Source organism: Microdochium trichocladiopsis, assembly GCF_020744255.1.
Source record: "Microdochium trichocladiopsis strain MPI-CAGE-CH-0230 chromosome Unknown B0I36scaffold_2, whole genome shotgun sequence".
Classification (NCBI taxonomy): Eukaryota; Fungi; Ascomycota; class Sordariomycetes; order Xylariales; family Microdochiaceae; genus Microdochium; species Microdochium trichocladiopsis.
The window spans coordinates 1,514,786-1,532,561 of NW_025763545.1; the positions used below are offsets into that span (position 1 = coordinate 1,514,786).

The 17,776-nt window shown below is 57.2% G+C and overlaps 6 protein-coding genes across 6 annotated transcripts; 2 read left to right on the top strand and 4 right to left on the bottom strand.

Annotated features, from left to right (window-relative positions):
• Positions 1–89: 89 nt before the first annotated feature.
• B0I36DRAFT_314238 (uncharacterized protein) lies at positions 90–1,616 on the bottom strand. Its single transcript, XM_046152736.1, has 2 exons — positions 1,295–1,616; positions 90–1,210 (listed from the first exon to the last, which is right to left on the bottom strand). The coding sequence occupies exons 1-2, from the start codon at positions 1,352–1,354 to the stop codon at positions 407–409; spliced, it is 864 nt and encodes a 287-aa protein (XP_046016643.1). The 5' UTR covers positions 1,355–1,616; the 3' UTR covers positions 90–406.
• Positions 1,617–2,309: 693 nt separating this feature from the next.
• Positions 2,310–4,228, bottom strand: B0I36DRAFT_359204 (2-methylcitrate dehydratase; the record flags this gene model as incomplete). Its single annotated transcript, XM_046158098.1, has 3 exons — positions 2,310–2,923; positions 2,993–3,770; positions 3,950–4,228. The coding sequence occupies 3 exons, from the start codon at positions 4,226–4,228 to the stop codon at positions 2,310–2,312; spliced, it is 1,671 nt and encodes a 556-aa protein (XP_046016644.1).
• Positions 4,229–6,355: 2,127 nt separating this feature from the next.
• On the top strand, positions 6,356–7,520 carry B0I36DRAFT_345625 (RNA polymerase II transcription elongation factor-domain-containing protein; the record flags this gene model as incomplete). The annotated part of the gene is made up of 2 exons (XM_046156374.1): positions 6,356–6,464; positions 6,556–7,520. 2 exons carry the CDS (start codon positions 6,356–6,358, stop codon positions 7,518–7,520), a joined length of 1,074 nt encoding a protein of 357 aa, XP_046016645.1.
• Positions 7,521–8,178: 658 nt separating this feature from the next.
• B0I36DRAFT_67341 (uncharacterized protein) lies at positions 8,179–10,718 on the bottom strand. Its single transcript, XM_046163193.1, has one exon. It carries the CDS (start codon positions 10,572–10,574, stop codon positions 8,424–8,426), a length of 2,151 nt encoding a protein of 716 aa, XP_046016646.1. The 5' UTR covers positions 10,575–10,718; the 3' UTR covers positions 8,179–8,423.
• A 1,753-nt stretch (positions 10,719–12,471) lies between these two features.
• On the bottom strand, positions 12,472–13,172 carry B0I36DRAFT_314247 (uncharacterized protein). Its single transcript, XM_046152737.1, has one exon. The coding sequence runs from the start codon at positions 13,072–13,074 to the stop codon at positions 12,793–12,795; it is 282 nt and encodes a 93-aa protein (XP_046016647.1). The 5' UTR covers positions 13,075–13,172; the 3' UTR covers positions 12,472–12,792.
• A 1,635-nt stretch (positions 13,173–14,807) lies between these two features.
• B0I36DRAFT_236115 (DNA photolyase, FAD-binding/Cryptochrome) lies at positions 14,808–17,070 on the top strand (the record flags this gene model as incomplete). The annotated part of the gene is made up of 2 exons (XM_046149445.1): positions 14,808–15,313; positions 15,372–17,070. 2 exons carry the CDS (start codon positions 14,808–14,810, stop codon positions 17,068–17,070), a joined length of 2,205 nt encoding a protein of 734 aa, XP_046016648.1.
• Positions 17,071–17,776: the final 706 nt, after the last annotated feature.

Below are 17,776 nucleotides of genomic sequence, written 5' to 3' on the forward strand. Positions count from 1 at the left end.
CGGAAGGAAGCTGTGGTCATCATCCGAGAGTCGAGGTGAGCCAAGCCATGCAAGCCCAAGTCACATATGGCTCACATCAAGCCGCCGAGGGGTGATTCAATTTCTTGTAGGACAGTTCTGCCAGCAGAATAAGACAACCTTGGAACCTTTCGAGGGTGTGCCCGTCTCATTCACACAGCACAATAAACGTGCCCAAGCACGCACAACCGAGAGTCGTGGTTAATTCTAGGGCCCCGTACATGTAGCTCTTCAACGGACACTTGAGAAGGAGACGTGGAATATCATATGTACTCGATTCTGATTAATACAAATTTCAGACTCTAAATAGTCTCAAAGGACCAAGCCAATGCAAGAAAAAACATGCTGCCTCCAGAAATGCCCAACCCCGGATTTTGCCTCCCACAACTCAAAAGATGCCGTTGACAATCTTGCCACCAAGGGTTGCGCCAGCGCCGAAGATGGCTGCGTTACCGAGCTTCTTGCCAAACTTCTTGCCGTTTTGCTCAAACTTGCTGGGCTCGCCGTTGTCCCCACCATGGCCACCACCGCTGTTGGCAACGCCCATTGGCGGCACCGACGAGTTGTACGGGTTACCCTGGCCCTGGCCCGGGGGCGGCGGGTAGCCACCGGCAGCGGCGTTCTGCTGCGGAGCATAGTATCCGGCCTTCTCATTCGGGTATCCTTGCGGGCTTACGTTGTGGTCGATCTGGACGTAGGTCTTGGGGAAGATGCCCTCGGCACCGGTGCGCTGATTGCGGCCCATCCACCAGTCATCGTTCATGTACTCGTGCACGGCAATCGTGTCGTCGCGCTCAAACGACAAGTCCCGGCTGTCCGCGGCTTGGTACTTGTAAAGGGCCTTGGCGTGGGCAATCACGGGCTTGGTCGGGGGTGTTGCTGCCGGCGGGCCTGCCCGCGATGGGAGCTGTGGCGGACCGGCAGCGCCGGCGTTACTTGACGGGGCTGTCGAGTATGCGGGCGGCGCCGGGTTCTGAGGGGGCATCGAGTTGTGAGAGTGGTGAGAGCTGGCCGTGCTCGTTCTGTTGGCGGCGCCGAGGCCGAGGTTGGCCATGGCGTTTATGGGAGGGGACTGCACCGGAGTTGGCGGGTTGGTCGACCCGGAGAGTGACAGCTCAGCAGGCAGCATCTGCGAGATTGAGTCGAAGACGGCATCGGTGACGATGCCCTTTTCGAGAAGGTGTTCCAGCTCCTAAGCACAAAGCTCGATTAGCAAGACAAATACATGAAGCGGATCATTTGACCAGAGGCGCATTTGCAGGATGCCGCATCGTACATTCTTGATGAGTCGGAGCGACTTGTTCGTCGCAATGATTTCTTGGCGGTCCATTGCCATGGTGCTGAGGAGATGACTCGAATGTGTTTTACTCTGGCGTGAGTAAGCGTGCGGCGAACCGGCGCGTGCTGTGAGGGGTCGAGGCTGTGCGAGATGTATAGCCCCGCGTATTCTCGATATTCGTTTGGTGAAAGCGAGCTTGCGACAACAAGGACGGATACTGAAGGACGTGAATTGATCGTCTTGTTGAGAAGTTGTTGTTGTTTCAAGACAGGATGTGGACCACGAGTGCGAAGGGCCCGGGGGTGGATCTGCAGGAGGCGGGCTGCCTGGAGCCCATGGCTGTAACGGCCTGCACGCCTCGTTGGGTGGGTGGCGGAGCAGCCCTGCTTGCGACTGTGACACGCTAACTCGACCCGTCCGTCAGTGCCCCGCACGGCCGCCCGCCAGCATCGCATTTTTAGAACCAACCCTTGGGAAGCCCGCCTCCGCGCCAACGCTTCAAGCCTCATGCGCTACGTGCCTCGAGGTCTCGAACAGTCCCCAGCTAACATGCTTTCGTCCTGAGAAAAGCTCGTATAGGCACACAGGATTACGTATGTGGCAGCCATAAGTGGACTGCCTGCTCAAACGCACAATCAGACAATCATTGTGCCCAGAACCGGTCGTTGTCGCAGGCGGGAATGTCTTCTGCAACGGATTGCCCCAAAGGGATAACTCCCGCACCCCTGTCGCACGTCAGGTAATCTTGGCACGCCACTGTCTTTGAAACTGGCACGGGCTGCCTGATTGGTCATGATCCTCTCCCGTCCCTCCATGACCCGAAACCCAATATCCTCACAATGGCCCGTCCGTGATTTTGATATACTTCTTCATGTGTGTGACATTTGGGGGGTTATCTACATCTAAAGCAATACCCCGTCCTGGGGACTTCTAGCACGCAGCAATCATGGCCTCGCTTCCGAGCCAAGCAAAACAGAGATAACGCCTTGGTCTCCCTCCGCTCAACTTTTGTTTAGACAAACTTGCTGTCCTTGACGACGTACTTGTCTACGTACTCGTCGATCGACATCTTCTCAAGCCTCTGAGCGTCCTGGCTGAGCTCGACGAGCTCCTTGACCTGGGCCTCGGGGAAGTGGGGGCCGAGGTGGCGCTTGTACTTGGCCAGGATGTGCGGCTTGGCCTCGTCACGGCGCAGGCGGTGTCCCAGAGGGGCCTCAACGACAACCTCGTCCAGGAAGGTGCCGTCGTTGAGCTCGACGGTAAGGGCGTTGGAGATCGTGCGGAGCGCAGGGTCATGGTAGTCCTTGGTGAACTGCGGGTCCTCGACACACTTGATGCGCTTGCGCAGGTCCTCGACAATAGGCGAGGTGGCAGCCTCGCCGCCGTCCGTGTAGTCTGTGGCCTCAAGGCGGCCAAAGGTGAGCATGGTGGCACACATGTACTGGATGCAGTGGTCACGGTCGGCAAAGTTGTCCATGGGCTTGAACTGCTTGTCGATAATGCGGACGCAGGCCTCGTGGGTCCGGATGGTCACCTCCTTGATGTCCTTGGCGGACTTGCCGGCAGCCTTGAGCTGGGCGAAGATCTTCTCGGAGGCTTCGACGGCGGTCTGGGAGTGGAACTCGGCTGGAAGGGACAGCGGTCAGCAGACTGTGATGAAAGATAACTTTGCGTGAGCGCCAGAATCTGACTTACCAGGGTAGGAGACCTTGAAGAGGACGTTCTCCATGACGTAGCTGCCGTAGGGACGCTGGAACTCGAACTTGTTGCCCTTGAAGAGGACGTCATAGAAACCCCAGACGGGAGCGGACAGGACGGTGGGAATGCCGGGCTCGCCCTTGGAGACCTTGAGGGCGAGGTTGACGGCACGCTGGCAAGCGTCACCAGCGGCCCACGACTTACGGGACATGGTGTTGGGCGAGTGGCGGTAGGTACGGAGAGACTGGCCATCAACCCAGGCCTGGGACACAGCATCGGCGATCTGGCTCTCACTCAGGCCGAGCATCTGGGAGACGACGGCCGTGCTGGCAACTTTGACAAGGACAACGTGGTCGAGACCGACCTTGTTGTACGAGTTGAGGAGGGCCAAGCAGCCTTGGATCTCGTGGGCCTTGATCATGCCTTCGAGGACATCCTTGACGGTGAAGATCTTGCCACCGGCGAGGTTGCCGCCAGCCTTGTTGGTGCGGTTGACCCAGTCGGCAACGGCGAGGATGGCACCGAGGTTGTCAGAAGGGTGACCCCACTCGGCCGCGAGCCAGCAGTCGTTGTAGTCAAGCCATCTGATCATGGCGCCAATGTTGAAGGCGCCATTGACAGGGTCGAGCTGGAAGTCGGTACCGGGAACCTTGGTGCCGTTGGGGACGACGGTGCCGGGGACAATGGGTCCCAGCAGCTTGGTGCACTCCTTGAAGCGCAGGCCCTCAAGTCCGCAGCCAAGGGTGTCGAGCAGAATCCATCTCGCCGTGTCAAACTGTTGTTTTGCGGCTGGCGGTTAGCGGCGGCTACTTGAGGTTGGCGTGGGGCAGAATCGAGCAGCAGCAGCAGTGGGGAAAATCTGCGCGGGTGGGAGGAGCTCAGGACGCTCGCGCTGTGTGTGTGCAGCCGCGAAACACCAAGCACGAGCAGGAAGAACTCGGAGGATAGACTTACGGCGAGCTCAGAGTCAATTGGCTTGGTGACGTACTGAGCAATGTCCTTGATCTCGGGGTCGTACTCGCGGCCCTCCTGGGGCAAAGCGGGAGCACCCATCCTGGCAGTGGAGGTGGAGAAGGAGCTGAGGCGGGTGTAGCTGGCGAGGGCGGGAGCGACTGTGCGGCGGGCACCGAGCTTCGCAGCAGAGACAGCGAGGGGGCCGGCGCGGTGGAGGGCAGAGGTGGGCAGGCGCAGCGATCTCGAGGCGGTTCGCAGGCTGCGGTTGACAGCAGACATCTTGGAGGAGGAGGGAGGTGGGACACTTGGGAGGCAAGTGTCGACGGCAGGAGGAGATGGAGAAAAGAGGTGAGTGAGTGGGCAGCAGCAGCGTCGCTCGTCCCGCCCCGGTGGTCTTAAAGAAGACCGACCGGCGAAGCACTACGGCCGAGCAGCGCCCTCGGAGTCCGCTCACGGCCTCGAGCGCTAAGGGGAATTCTTTTCCTTGCGCTGGCACGCGTGGTAACACCACGGGGGGCAGAGGGGTATCGTCTGGGGCGCGCGTGGGGTCCAGCGCCGCTCTCCCCACATTCTCCCATTCCCCCGCCGTCAGAGCCTCCCTCTATCCTCGGCTCAGCCATGACGACCAGGGGCATGCCCGTCTCTCTGCTTGACACGGGCAAGCATCGAAGCCTTCGGGCACGCTGGCCAGCCTCGTAGGCCTCTCCTACGGATCTGGTCCTCTTTCAGCTGTTCCTCGTCTGCATAGCGATACGCACTTGCAAAAGACTCGTGTCAAGAACCCAGTCTACAACTTTTTCCCAAGCGCCGCAGCCCATCGAGTCGACCCAGTCTAGTCAAGAGTGGACCCTGGCTAGCACTCGAGCATGGCTACAGTCGGTAACCTCGGCACAAAGCCTACACTACCCGCACCACCTGCCCTTCACCTTGGCTGGAAACGCACACCTTGTTGTAGGGCAACGGTGTTCTCTGGCCCAGAGAGCCGCCGGTCCGGGCCCTGCAATATTGTGTCCTTGGTGCAAGTACTTTGCTCGGATGCCGAGCGGATAAAGCCTTTGCCAAGCCCTCGAATCCCGAGCATGGGCCCTGCTTCACCAAGTTGTGTCAGGCTTGGTTAACCGAATGTGAGCCTGGGTCATGTAGCTTGCGCCTTGATTGACTTGAAGGCTCGGTAGTAATTGTAACAGCTCGTGCTGCTGGATTGTTGCCGGTAACACATTCTGGATACGACGGGAGTACAGGCTGCTTGCAGCAGGCTCTGAAACACTGAGCATGCGTCCACAGTTGCCTGCACACTCCACGCTGTAAGCCAATGGCTACTTTTGTGACTTGTCCTGTCTAAACATAAATCCACAGAAAATGTACAGTCGCCGCGGCATGTCTGCGAGTTCAAGAATGGAAATGGACACAGGGGCGGATGCAGCACTGATTGTGCCGCAAACTTCTTGGCCATAAAGTGAATTCGGGTCGGGAGCATCAAGTCGTACTGTCGTGATTGGCAGTATCAGGGATGCTCTTGCTGTTGGAGACAGGCTTTGCATGAATGAGTATTTCTCGAAACAAGCGAGTTTGGATATCGTCAGGGCTTGGCGCGGCGATGATGATTCGACATATGCCTAGCCGCTGGAGCCTGGGGATAGAGCCAGAAAGAGAAAGCAAGACAGTGTGTGTCGAAGGAGGAGGTGTGCAGCTGCTCTGCAACTGGGTCAGCACATATGTAGTCTGGCCTAAGCCATTGTATGAATATACAGCAGCATATCGAAGACCAAAGAGACGGGGGCTTGGATGAGGTGCAGCCTCAAAGATGCCAACGCAGTCTCAATGTGTTCGACGTACGTAGAGTTAACCGGCATGCACTGCCCCATCGCCCTTTGACGTACGTATACAAGTGACGACGGCCGGGCGTTTCGCCAAACACATCAACAATGACACAAGCATTGTCACCAAAAATGTCGAGAAATCATTTGTCCTGAGGGTTTCGCTTGCACAGGCTCGAACTGAAATGTGTTTGTGTGCTGGGCTGATTGTTTGTGCCTGAGGACACAGTCAGGGTGCACTGGCATGCATCGAGAGCGCCCAGGTGGGACTGGCATGCAGGCGCGGGCCAGATTGATCTCCAGGTCGTCCCCACTTGGCGGCCCTCCACATCCCAGCCGCTTCCCGTCCGGCCTGCAGTCGATAACGGCAGTCAGCCATCTCCATCCCTTCTCGGCATCGTCAGCGTCTGGGAAGCCTTTTCCAACGCATCTACACTCGACCCCGGCCTCAACACATAGCACACTCCGCCCCGAGGCACCGGCGTACGGACAAACGTGCTTCAGCTGGCCAATTCCATCCTTCAGCAGCTCGTCCCCAACACCACCACCGCCTCCGCTCTCCGGCCTAGCGACGGCCGCGTTCGCCGTCATGTCCCTGGCGGGCATGCTCGATCCCACGAAAGTGGGCAAATATCCGGTCGTCCTCAGCGACGCTTTACTTGGCAGAGACCCCAAAGAGACGTACACGGGCATCCGGTGTGAGTGCCATCCCCTTATTGATGCTGCAGGGCTCCCCTTCCCTTCCTCTCAGCACCATTGAACTGACAATGAGCACAATCACCTACGCAGACAACCACAAGCCTTCCTCTTCGACGCCTGCCAAGGCTCGATTAAAGCCCGACGGCGTGAGCGACGACGGCTACGATCTCACATTTCGCGACAGCGGCGGCCAGTACGCATACTCCGGCACCCGCAGCATCGACGACAACAAGTATGTGCTCGTCTTCGATCCTACGCGCGAGGTCTTTGTCCTGCACAAGATCGACTCGACATTTTCAATGAACATCACGCAGACACCCAACAACAACGATCCCGACAGCTTGCGGAGGAAACATCCGCACCTGGAAGGCTCGAGCACCAAGGGTGGGCAAAACAATGCGCGAAATCAAAAGGGCGCCGCGGCGACGGCCAAATCACGAGCCTCCGGAGGCAAAGAAGACAAGAAAGGCCGAGACTTGCCGTTCCCGCCAAAGAAGACGAAGCCCGCGCCGCAAACACAGACGACCCAGTCATCGTCGTCCTCGTCCAAGCAGCACCGCGCCGCGACGCCAGACTCGGATGACGACAGCTCTGACGATGGACTGCTGCAGATCGAGGAGCCCGGTGGTCCCAACGCGCCCCCGGCGTCGGCGCGCGACTTTTCCCCTGCGTTTGGAGTACGGCGGTTCTCCGACTTTGTGCAGCAAAACACAGAGGAGGAGGACGACGCGGACGGCGAGGACGACGACGACAATCAGAGCATTGAGCATTTCACTCTGCCTAGCCCGGTCAACAGGCAAATGGAGGAGAGTGCGGGCCTCACGTCGCATCGCGACGCGCCGTCCCGCAGCACACACTCGTTTCATGCTCAAGCGCAAGAGGACGAGGAGGAGAGCGACGAGGACGCAGACGCCGAAATGGAGGATGTGCAGCAGCCCGCAGCCGACCATGACATGGACGAGCCGGCAGATGAGGACCTGGAAGCTGAGCTGATGGCGGCCTTTGAAGAGGAACAGCAGGACCAGCCTGAAAGCGATGTGAGCGAGGAGGAGTGAGGCGCAAGCAAGACCCTCGACAGTCTTGTATCACGACCATCATGACGGAAAAAACTTTTGTCAGCACATTGGGACCCTCGGCGTTTGGCGCAACTGGAAGGATTCTCTTTGCACACTGGCTTTACATATTACGCGACTAGCACTGTTTTGGTTCATTTGGCTTGTCCTGGCTTGTCCTGACTTTTTGTTCCGTCCATCTCATTATATTCTGTTTGAGAACCGTCGCTTCGCTCAGAGACGGGGCGGTCCTGTCCCAGCCAGACTCAAGTTGCTCATGTTGCCATTTATAGATACCTGCCACCTTGCCATTTTTGAATCGAATTCCCCATGCCAGTACAACAACCCGGGGACACATCCTTCTAAAGACATAAACTTTGTATTCCCGTCGTGATTCCAGGGCCGGCTTTTGGGCCTTCCGTCAGCCTGTTGTTCACAAGAAGAGGAAGACTTTTCGGTCCAACCTTCGATTCGTCACCGAAATCCAGTCATGTCAAATCAGAAAAATCTTGCGAGCTCGAGAAAAGTTCCAATAGTGAGATGTCCTTCTCGCCAGGAAGGGTTTGCATGTAGCCCCTAACTCCAGAAAGATGAATAGTATAGTAGATAAAAATAAAAGAAGAAGGCAGACGATGACGAACATCCGTCGGCCCTTCCGGATAGAGAGAAAAAAGATGACAAGAAATTTCCCACATAGACAAACAGATACGCTTGCTGTTTACATATGCCCCCGAAATAACGCAACCAAACATGTCCTATGAATGAGAGAGAGGGAGAGAAGAGATATCAAGGACGACAACCAATAAACCCCCCCGGTCCGGGATTTGGGCCAAAAGGAGGACGATGGCCAGGAGGAAATCGCTCCTTGCAGGACCAGCACACCACGGGTTAACCCCACGGGTCCGCTCAGTCCATGCCTTCGTCCATGGCGTCGAAAGTCTGCTGGTTCGCCCCATGCTTCTTGACCATGTGCCGCCTCCAGTTGTCCTTTCTGGGGAACGCCTTGCCGCCCTTGAAGTATGCACACCCGGGCTCAGTGCAGTGGAACGCCTTGGACTTGAGGTGCTTATCGTTGATGTGCCGGTCCAGGTGCGTCTTGGTGCCGAACCTCTTGTCACAGCCCTGGTAGGGGCACTCGTGCTTGCGGTCGTGGTACCGCTTGTGGTGGTTGAGCTTGTGGATCTGATCAAATGTACGGCCGCACTCGTCACAAATGAGGCTGCCGGGGCCGTGCGGAGGGGACAGCTGGGTCGGCTCCGGCGAGGCGCTCGAGCCCGCAAAGTCACCACTAGAAGGGGACTGGTGGTGGTGGTGGTACTGTTGCTGTTGGTGGGGTTGGACTTGGTGTTGGAAGGGCATGGGGAAGGGGGAAGGGGACATGGTGATGCGTGTGTCCGGTGTCCGACCGCTCGACGGATCTGTCGAGCTCGGGCCCATGGACACCGAGTAGTCGTATGATTCGCTGGAGCGCCGCGGTTCATCATAGCCCGGAATGTCAAGAAACTCGTCCATCGGGTCGATGCCGTGGTGCTCTGACGACAGCACATAGTTGTTACCGCCGTTGTGGTGCAGCTCCGGGCTTGTCGTCATCTCTGGAGACGATATCGCCGGGCCTTCGACCGGGGAGATTGGGTTCTCGAGCCGGTAGTCTGTGTGGTAGTACTTCTCGGTGGAAGTGGTAGGCTGCATGACGTGCATTGGGCGGACAAAGTTCTCGGAGGAGAGAGGTGGCGACGGCGATAGTGAGGTGGCGATAGCTTGAGGGCCGGCGAGCATGCCATTGGACTGGTCATCGTAGACGGGTTCCGGAATCTCAGGACTCTTAAGTCGCTCCATGTCGTGAGGCCGCTCGGCCTGCGGCTCTTGGCGGCCGGAGTGGGGCGGCTGTGCTGCCGGGGGCGCAGTGGATTGAGGGAACCCGCCCCCGTAGTAGCTGTCGGTCGAGCCGAACCTCGACCCGTAAACAGCAGACGGCAGCTCCGGGTCGACTTCTGTCGTCTCCCGTATCCTGGAATCCTTGCGCCACGAGTTGATGCGTGCCAGCTGCTGCGCTTCCGTCCCCATCCTCCGTGCACGCGTCTGGGGCGCGACGTCAATTGGCGACCTCCCACTTGGGGGTTGCGCAAAACCGCCAGTGCCGGGGCCGGCAAAGTCCCCCATGTCCTCGGGCTCGTCAAAGATTTGGCGTGAGCCGGGGAAATGCAGGTTTTGCGCATTCTGCATCTCCACCGATTCCAGCCCTGTGCCAACTCTGCTGGCCTGCGCCGAAGGTGTCCACGCCGGCGTATCCACTCCACGTGAACCATCGTTGGAAGATTGCGTCGACTGGCGACCTTTCATGAGCGTGCCGAAGAATCTTTTGACTGAGCTGGTGCTCTGCTTCTTCTTATTCATTTCTCTCGACTCTTTGATTTGCGCCTCGTACATCTCGTGCATCGCCGCAGTCGGGCTTCCCGGGCCAGGTGCTGGGGGATCCGAGTCGAGGGATATCCGGGTGTCATAGTAACTAGCGTTGGCTGCTTCGTGGTGTTCTGGTTGTGTCTCGCGCATCTCCTGGCTTGCCACACCCATCGGCGGACCTTCCATGGCGAGCGGATCCTGCTCAATAGGCGCTGCAATCCCTGGTGCTGGCGGTGCTGGTTCCATTGGTACTGGTGGCGAGCCATCGATGGCAGCTCGATCAGCCGTCGCCAGAAAGCTCGATGGTTCAGATCTCTCAGTTGTTTGGCTGGCTTCGCTTGTGCTTGGCTGTTCCTCATGTTCTTTTGTCGTAAGCTCGTCTCCCGGAAACGGCGGGACGTAGGGATGCGCAGAGTATCCTGGTCCTGTGAAAGACGCCCGGCGGGCTACTGGAGGCTGCGGGAGAGGAGACACCTTGCCAGCCTCGGCCTCTGACTCTTTGATCTTGCGTTTTATGCGGAAGTAAATGAAGCCAAGAACCAGAAAGACCAGAGCAGCGCCAACCAGACTTCCCACGACAGCCCCAGCAATCGCGCCTCCAGAGAGGGGCTCAGATCGCGCCATGATGGCTGATATCGAGTGTGACGCAGGAGCCATGCTGCTGATTCAGGAGCAACAGTGCCCTCGACTGCGAAAAGAAAAGGGGTTGGTGGCTAGCGGTTCTTTCAATGTTGAAGAGAGTCGCCCGAGGCCCGATTGCCTCTGAGCGCAGGGAGTCGCTATCTCAGCCTAGAGAAGTTCGTCGCACAGCGCTAGCCCCGACAGGCTCGTCGTTCCACGGATGAGGTCTGGCTCGGGTCGATGGTGGCCTGATGCCAGCTGGGGTTGGGTGGTGACGGTCACTCAGACGGGCCAAACAGTGTGCCGGGCGCGCGATTGGTACTCGTCAGGTGGTGTATGGCCGCAGTGCTAAGATGCCGCAGGGAAATGTCGTGATGCGGCAGGCTGGGTCGGCATGATCTGCATGGCGTCTTGCAGTGTTCTCGGGGTGAGCGACGGGCTGAGCAGTGATTGCGGACGTGGACAATCGCCAACTTGGAAGCAAGTTGGACCAAAACTGGGAGTGCTAGACGCCATCAGCACGGGTCACATTGTTCCTGACTGGAGGCCCCGCTTTGCTGGTGTGGATTGGAGTCCTCAGGCCATTCTAATTGTGGAGAAGCAGCTGGCGCACTAACACAAAGACATAGAGAGCGCTCTATGTTCTGTTAGTGGCAGACGCAGGTCGACATTCAGGGTTCTGGGGCTCTCAATTACTGCGCCACCCCGGGTGGGCCCACCACTGATTTAGAACACAGCGCATCGCTGCTCGGCTGCCTCCGAGGCGGGCGCGACAGCTACACGGCATTTGCTCTGGCTATTCGATTCCACAGCTGGCATCACCATGTTTGTACATAGCGTACAGGAACCGACTACTTGGGCGTGCAAGACCGATTGCGACAGTGATGTCATTAGATCTTCTGGCTGTTCACATGGATCCCACGGAGTCCCCACTGCTCCCGCCAGAGTCCGGAAGTTGCCTGCATGGACCACGCATGATCTCCAGCAGACGGCTCAAGCGGCAGGTTATCATCATTTCGGCCATGGGCCACTGGGCATGATGACAACTGCCGGGAATCGCGCCTAGTGGTGTTGCTTGATCCTGCAGAGCTCAGGAAATTATGTGGACAACTCTAGAGGTTGCCCAGGTGGGCCTGGAAGCTGCGCAAAGAGGACCATGGGCCTGCGCTGCAGCGCCCATGCAAGCCCACTGGAGCTGGCCACCGCCTGGATCAGTCACCACCAGGAGGGAAGCATGTTGTTCAAAGACCGTCGCCCAAACCTAAAATCCTTAGTCATAACCTTGGTATGTGCCGAAGCGACAGGAAAAGGGAACGGTAGTGCCGCTTATCTGTACACTTTCGATCAGATATGCTTGACGCACTCACAGGACCAGAGAAGAACAAGAGTCACTGAAGGATGAGGTCACAGTCATCATATCATGGCGAATTCAAGTGCAATCCGACCTCACCCAGCTCTTGAGTACCAACATACCAGCGCAACGTCGAAGTTTGGCGCTTCTTGACTACCTACGCTGGAGGGGAACTGCTTGAGCAGCAACCAACGGGAGAGTCTAAACTTCTGGCGTACTCGGGATAGCACGGGGACTCCATCTCTAATAGCCGGTAGCATCGATGAATGGGTTCGTAGTGGGAATCGGAGCTTTATCTGAGTCGTTTGGTGTATCCTGGCATGACGTGCAGCATGGAGCCGGAATCAGGGCTTCTTCTGCAACAGCGTCTGTGGCAGTTAGTCAGCGATGACGACGGCGTGCTTCAGCCGTGATGGCTCTAGGTGAGTCCGATGGATAGCAGTTGTGAGGTGGCTCTCCAACCAGTGGCAGCCAGGGCTAGTGGCCGTTGGCGACTGCCCACCCCACCAAATGGCCGCCGCCGTTGTGCGTCAACCCTTTTTGAGCATCCCCGAGGGTCACTGGCAAGCTTGGACTACAGGCCTCAGCGTTCGATCTCATCGTCATCATTATTGTCTGCCCTTGAGACTGCGTCCGGACCAGTGCCCGCATCCCAGTCCAATCACAGGTGGAACAACACACCAGCCCGCCACCCTTTTCAAGCATCGCTTACTAAATGATCCCATGTTTCTGTCTACTGGCCTGATTGTGACTGTGATCGCAGGAGCAAGGCAACCCGACATGGACAGAAAGATGATCGGTCAGTCCACTGCGCATCTGCCGGGAAAAGCAACCTCCCCACCTGAGGGCGCCGTAACCTCAAAATAGCGCACGTTGTTGGAGAAGGCCACACAGATGCGCCACTTATAGGTTAGGTTGGGGTACCAAAGAAGGCCAGACGTACAAGGCGGGGCCTCTCCAGCACGACCAGACAGCCTCTGCGATCCTTGCGTCACGAACATTCCCCCAGCTGGGACTTTGAGGAACAATCGCGCCCCTCACCTGGAGCCGCTGCAGCCTGGCATGTAGCTCATCCAGCCCAGCTTGTAGGTTTGTTTGCAGGGGGACAACGCTCACGATGTAGAGATGCTGCATGGGCCGAGGACATCGTGGAAAATACCGCGTGGGTATCGGTTGAATGCGCATCTGCAGGAATGGGGTGTCGTCGAGCTGTGAGGCTTCTGGGCAGCCTGTAATGACTGCCAGCCAGCCAGGCGTAACCGTCCCATGTCCCTGCTGATCTGACCAACGGCGGCCCTCCCTCCCTCCCCATTGTGTTGCGGTGGTGGTCACAGCCAAAGGCAGCAGCGGGATTCTGGCCGGCTTACCAGACGGTCCTTGTTGGCTCGGAGAGGAGGAGAGCGCTGGGAGTCGCGTGCTGGGGGGTCGGCTTTGGGGAGGACCCTAGGTGCAGGCCGCGAGCACGGGACGGCAAGAGTGATGTGTCGATTATGCAGGCAGGCGGCGTGCTGCCCCTGAGCGACGTGGTGGAGGGGTGGGCCGCTGGCCGCAAAATGGGCAGCAGTGGTGACGTTGATCGCCCTGGCTGGCAGGGGGTCGAGACCACAGGCGGGGCCTCACGGCTGCCCGGCCGCCAGAATCTTAATTTGTGGATGCCCCGATCCCCAGACCCTCGACCGCGCGCGGCCATCACGCCAGTCAATGGCCCATCTTGGAGCATCCGACATCGTCGACCACTGCCCACCACCGCACCGCACATCCGCTGCCACCAGGCCCTGCCTCGCTACTGCCCCGATCCCCAGAACCCGTCTAGGCCCCGTGCGATCATTGGCTCTGCACGTGGCAGCCATGGATCTCCCATCCTGCTCCTCGCCTCTGGCGGCTTTGTCCACGTCAGTTTTGCGATGCCTCTTGTCAAATTCCGATCCTGTGTTCTCACTGTCTAGAGCCGGGTCCAGACCCTCCCTCAGCAAGCCTGGCACGCCTCTTTTGCTCTCCAGTCGTCATTCAAGAGACGCCATCAGCATTTGCAAGTGGCATCCCGCCGTGATCGTTAAGGCATCACACCTGCGGAAACAGCACAAAGACCCTCAAAACCCCCACCGCGACAAGAAATAATCACGTTCAGGTAAGCTGGGAACCGACCTCTTGCAGCCCTCAGCTCCGCGTTCGCACGTCCCAACGAAATAGCATTGACATAGCTGCCATCACTCGCTCGCCCCCAGCGCCCTCTGTGGAGCCACAGACATCTGACACCCGATCTCCCTGCAGAGTCCCAGATGACAAGATCTTCTCTGTACATCATAACTGCTGCGATCCCCGAGCTCTTGAGGGTGCACTCCGTCCAAGTCTTTTACACGTAGGACCCTTCATTTCAGTCCCGTGCTCGCCTAGCCCGACTCTGAAAGGACGCCGACTCAGGACCGTTCTAGACTCCCGCACGACTGTCGGCCACTAGTGCTGTCTTCCCGCCACTAGGCCTCCAGTTGTGCTTGCAGTGAGGTCACCAGATTCCCCACAGCCCTGGGATCTGTGCTCACTTGTTTGGCCAGAACCTGTTAAAGAGTCGTGACCTGCATCGTGCGGTAACAGATTGGTGCAGCAGTCCAGAACTCCAGGATTGCTTGTTGACCCTGCTGCCCCAAAAAAGGGAAACAAAGAGTTCCACATACGCAATTTATTGGCCGTTACTCAGACTCGGCACCGCGTGTTGGAAACTTTTGTTCTTTCGGCACCCATCGACTTCACACGACAACTACACTTAGAAGGAGCAGCGGAACACTTATTTCTTCGACGGACGAACGTGATACGTACCGTAAATTATTTACGGGCAATCACGAGTCACATCACATTACAAATGAGAGGATAGGACGACACGGCGCAAAAATCTTCTGCTCGAATTCTGAGGACCGCAAACCATGCCGGGCAACAACATACTCATATATCTTTTCCGGCATGACCTGCGCGTGTCAGATAACCCCATCCTGCACCATCTCAGCAGCTCGTCTGAGCACGGCTTCACGCACATCTTGCCCTTGGTGGTTCTTGCGCCACAACACCTCGAGGTTTCGGGGTTCTTGAAAGATGGCAAGACTTCGCCATATCCGCCGGCGAAGAATGAGTTGTCCGGGTTATGGAAATGCGGCCCACACCGGGCCAAGTTCATTGGAGAGTCGATTATGAATCTTAGGCATAATATGGACAAGGCTGGCAGTCCATTAATTATTAAAGTTGGAAAGCCTTCTCAGATTGTGGAGGAAATACAACAACGACTCGAACAAGAGAAAAAGCATGTGGGCGCGGTATGGACGATAGACGAGGAGGGCACTGAGGAAAAGGATGAGGAGAAGAGCCTGGCAGACGTATGTGCTAAGAACAACATCAGCTTCAAGTTGTGGACCGACGAGAAATACTTTATCGACGAGTATGTTCAGACATCTCCCAGCCCTACTCTTACGGACATATGCTAACACCCCTGGCAGTCGCGATCTGAATTTCAAAGACCCGCAGGACTTGCCCGACGTTTTTACGACATATCGAAAAATGATGGAACCACTACGCGAGAAACCGCGAGCGCCGCTGCCACATCTTGAGCAGTCTTCGTTACCCCAAAATATCGACCAAACTCTTTTGAAGAATGTCGGCGACTCCTTCCAGATCCCGGACTCCGAGGACGACTTCTTAGGCAGGCTTTTGGCTCCCGTCAAAGACTTCATGCCCAATCTTCCACCATATCCGGAGGGTGCCGAGACAGCGCATCCTTTTAGCGGAGGCGAAACAGCTGGTCTAGAGCGACTGGACGCCTTGATCAAGAAAGGACATGCGAACACGTACAAGACCACTCGAAATGGACTCCTTGGTGAAGAGTTTAGCACGAAGCTGTCAGCCTACCTTGCGCAAGGGTGCATTACCGCTCGCCAGGTACATGCGGCCCTCGTGGAGTTTGAAGAGGGCAACAACAAGGACTTTGCAACGGTTGATGGTTATGGAAAGGGGGAGAACGAAGGCACAAAGGGCATCCGGTTCGAGCTGTTGTGGCGAGACTACATGCGTCTGTGCAACCGCAAGTTCAAGCAGAGGCTTTTCTACCGCTCTGGGTTCCGGAATGCGTACGACAACAAATGGAAATCGCCCCACGCCACTGACGCCAATGGCGAGCAGAAGGAATCCCCTGAAGCTGTCAACAACACTCTGAAACGACTGTTTGATGGCACCACGGGAATGGGCTTCATCGACGCCTCCCAGCGAGAGTTGATACACACGGGGTACACTTCGAACAGGGCCCGACAAAACGTCGCCAGCTTTCTCGCAAAGCACCTCAGCATTGATTGGCGATTTGGCGCCGAGTATTATGAGATGTTGCTCGTGGACTATGACGTCTCGTCGAATTGGGCGAACTGGCAGTATGTGGCAGGAGTTGGAAATGATCCCCGAGGCGAGGCTCGCATCTTCAACCCGGTGAAGCAAGCCTTTGACTACGACAAGGATGGCAGCTATGTCCGCACCTGGGTTCCCGAGGTCCAAAAGCTTGAGCAGCTGGAAAACGTCTTTCAAGCCTGGACCACACCTAAGGAGGACTGGGATCGCTTTGGTCTGACGGGCTTGCAAATGGCCGAGGACCCCGTTTTAAAGATCAATTTCTCAGTAGAGGGAAAGCCCAAGAACAACCGCCGACCTTTCAATCGTCGCCGTGGCCAGGGGCGTGGAGGCGGGAATGGCGGCAGCGGTGGTGGCGGTAACGGAGGTGGCAGCAACGCCAATGGCCACGCCAGTGGGGGTGCCTCTGTGAATGGGCATTCACCAAAGCCGCAGTCCCAACCAGGCAAGCAGTCCCCGCAGCAGTCGTCTCGCCACAACGAAAAGCCACCATATTCCGCCCCCCCATATTCATACCACGGCCCGGACCAACAACCATACTATCAAACACAATTCGTCGGCCAGGGCATGCTGCCTCCAAATTACGGCCCGCAGCGCAGCTATGTTCCGTATTATGGCAACGGTGACGAGAGGGGTGGCTACTACGCTGGCATGCGTGGTGGCGGGAGGACATATAGAGGCCGAGGAAGTGGTTATGGGGCTCACCCGTATCGCGAGAACTACTATGGGCCACCGGCTCAGATGCCGCCGTGGCAGAGTCCGTACGGTTACAACGACACGCAGATGCCGATGCCTCCGTGGTGAAGGATGAGTAAAATGGACTGCGAGGGGTGTAGGATACTTGTGTGAGGGCCGCTGGATTTCTTTGCTTCAAAGATTGTGTTTGGTGTTGCTTACGCTCCAAGCATAGCGCTGGTGGTCTTTTATGCATTTGTGCCTGCGCTTCGTTAGAGGTACTTTGTGTAGAGGTCTGTCATACAATTCGAGACGTTCCAACTGCTAAGCCGAGGAGGTTCATATCAAAATTATAGATTGAAGGACACAACAAGTCGGTATGTGGACTGTCAAAGTTGCACTCCCACGCGCATTGTTTCCCAGGAGCCACTTCTTAGTAGGCACATGGAGAGAACGGAAGAGCCAGTGCAATCCGTAAGCCGCTTGGTCGTGGCCAAGGTCAAGTTTCTATGTACAGGAGTTTATGTGTGTTTTATTGGAAAGCTCGGTTTTACAATGCCAACACGAAAGAACACCCGGTGGTTGGCTTCAAGTCAAACCCTGTCGCCCATAACATTTAACAATGGGAAGCAGAAAACTCTCGGGGATTTTCCTTCTAGACCCTGCGCGCGCCGTAACGGACGAACCCCCAACTCCGACAGTCTGGTAACGTCAAACAACTAGACCGCGCTTCCGTCTCCGCCCGGGGTTGAACCACCCCGCCAACCCCCCCCCGTTCTCTAATGTTCGTTTTGTTTTTATGGAGGCACGCGGCGGCGGCGTGCTGCTCTTCGCC

Bases quoted from the DNA above. Each gene is read 5' to 3' on its own strand.
- B0I36DRAFT_314238 (XM_046152736.1), bottom strand. From the start codon at position 1,354: ATGGCAATGGACCGCCAAGAAATCATTGCGACGAACAAGTCGCTCCGA. The intron at 1,211-1,294 runs GTACGATGCGGC...CTTTGTGCTTAG, and splicing joins CGCTCCGACTCATCAAGAAT to GAGCTGGAACACCTTCTCGA.
- B0I36DRAFT_67341 (XM_046163193.1), bottom strand. From the start codon at position 10,574: ATGGCTCCTGCGTCACACTCGATATCAGCCATCATGGCGCGATCTGAG.
- B0I36DRAFT_314247 (XM_046152737.1), bottom strand. From the start codon at position 13,074: ATGCGCATTCAACCGATACCCACGCGGTATTTTCCACGATGTCCTCGG.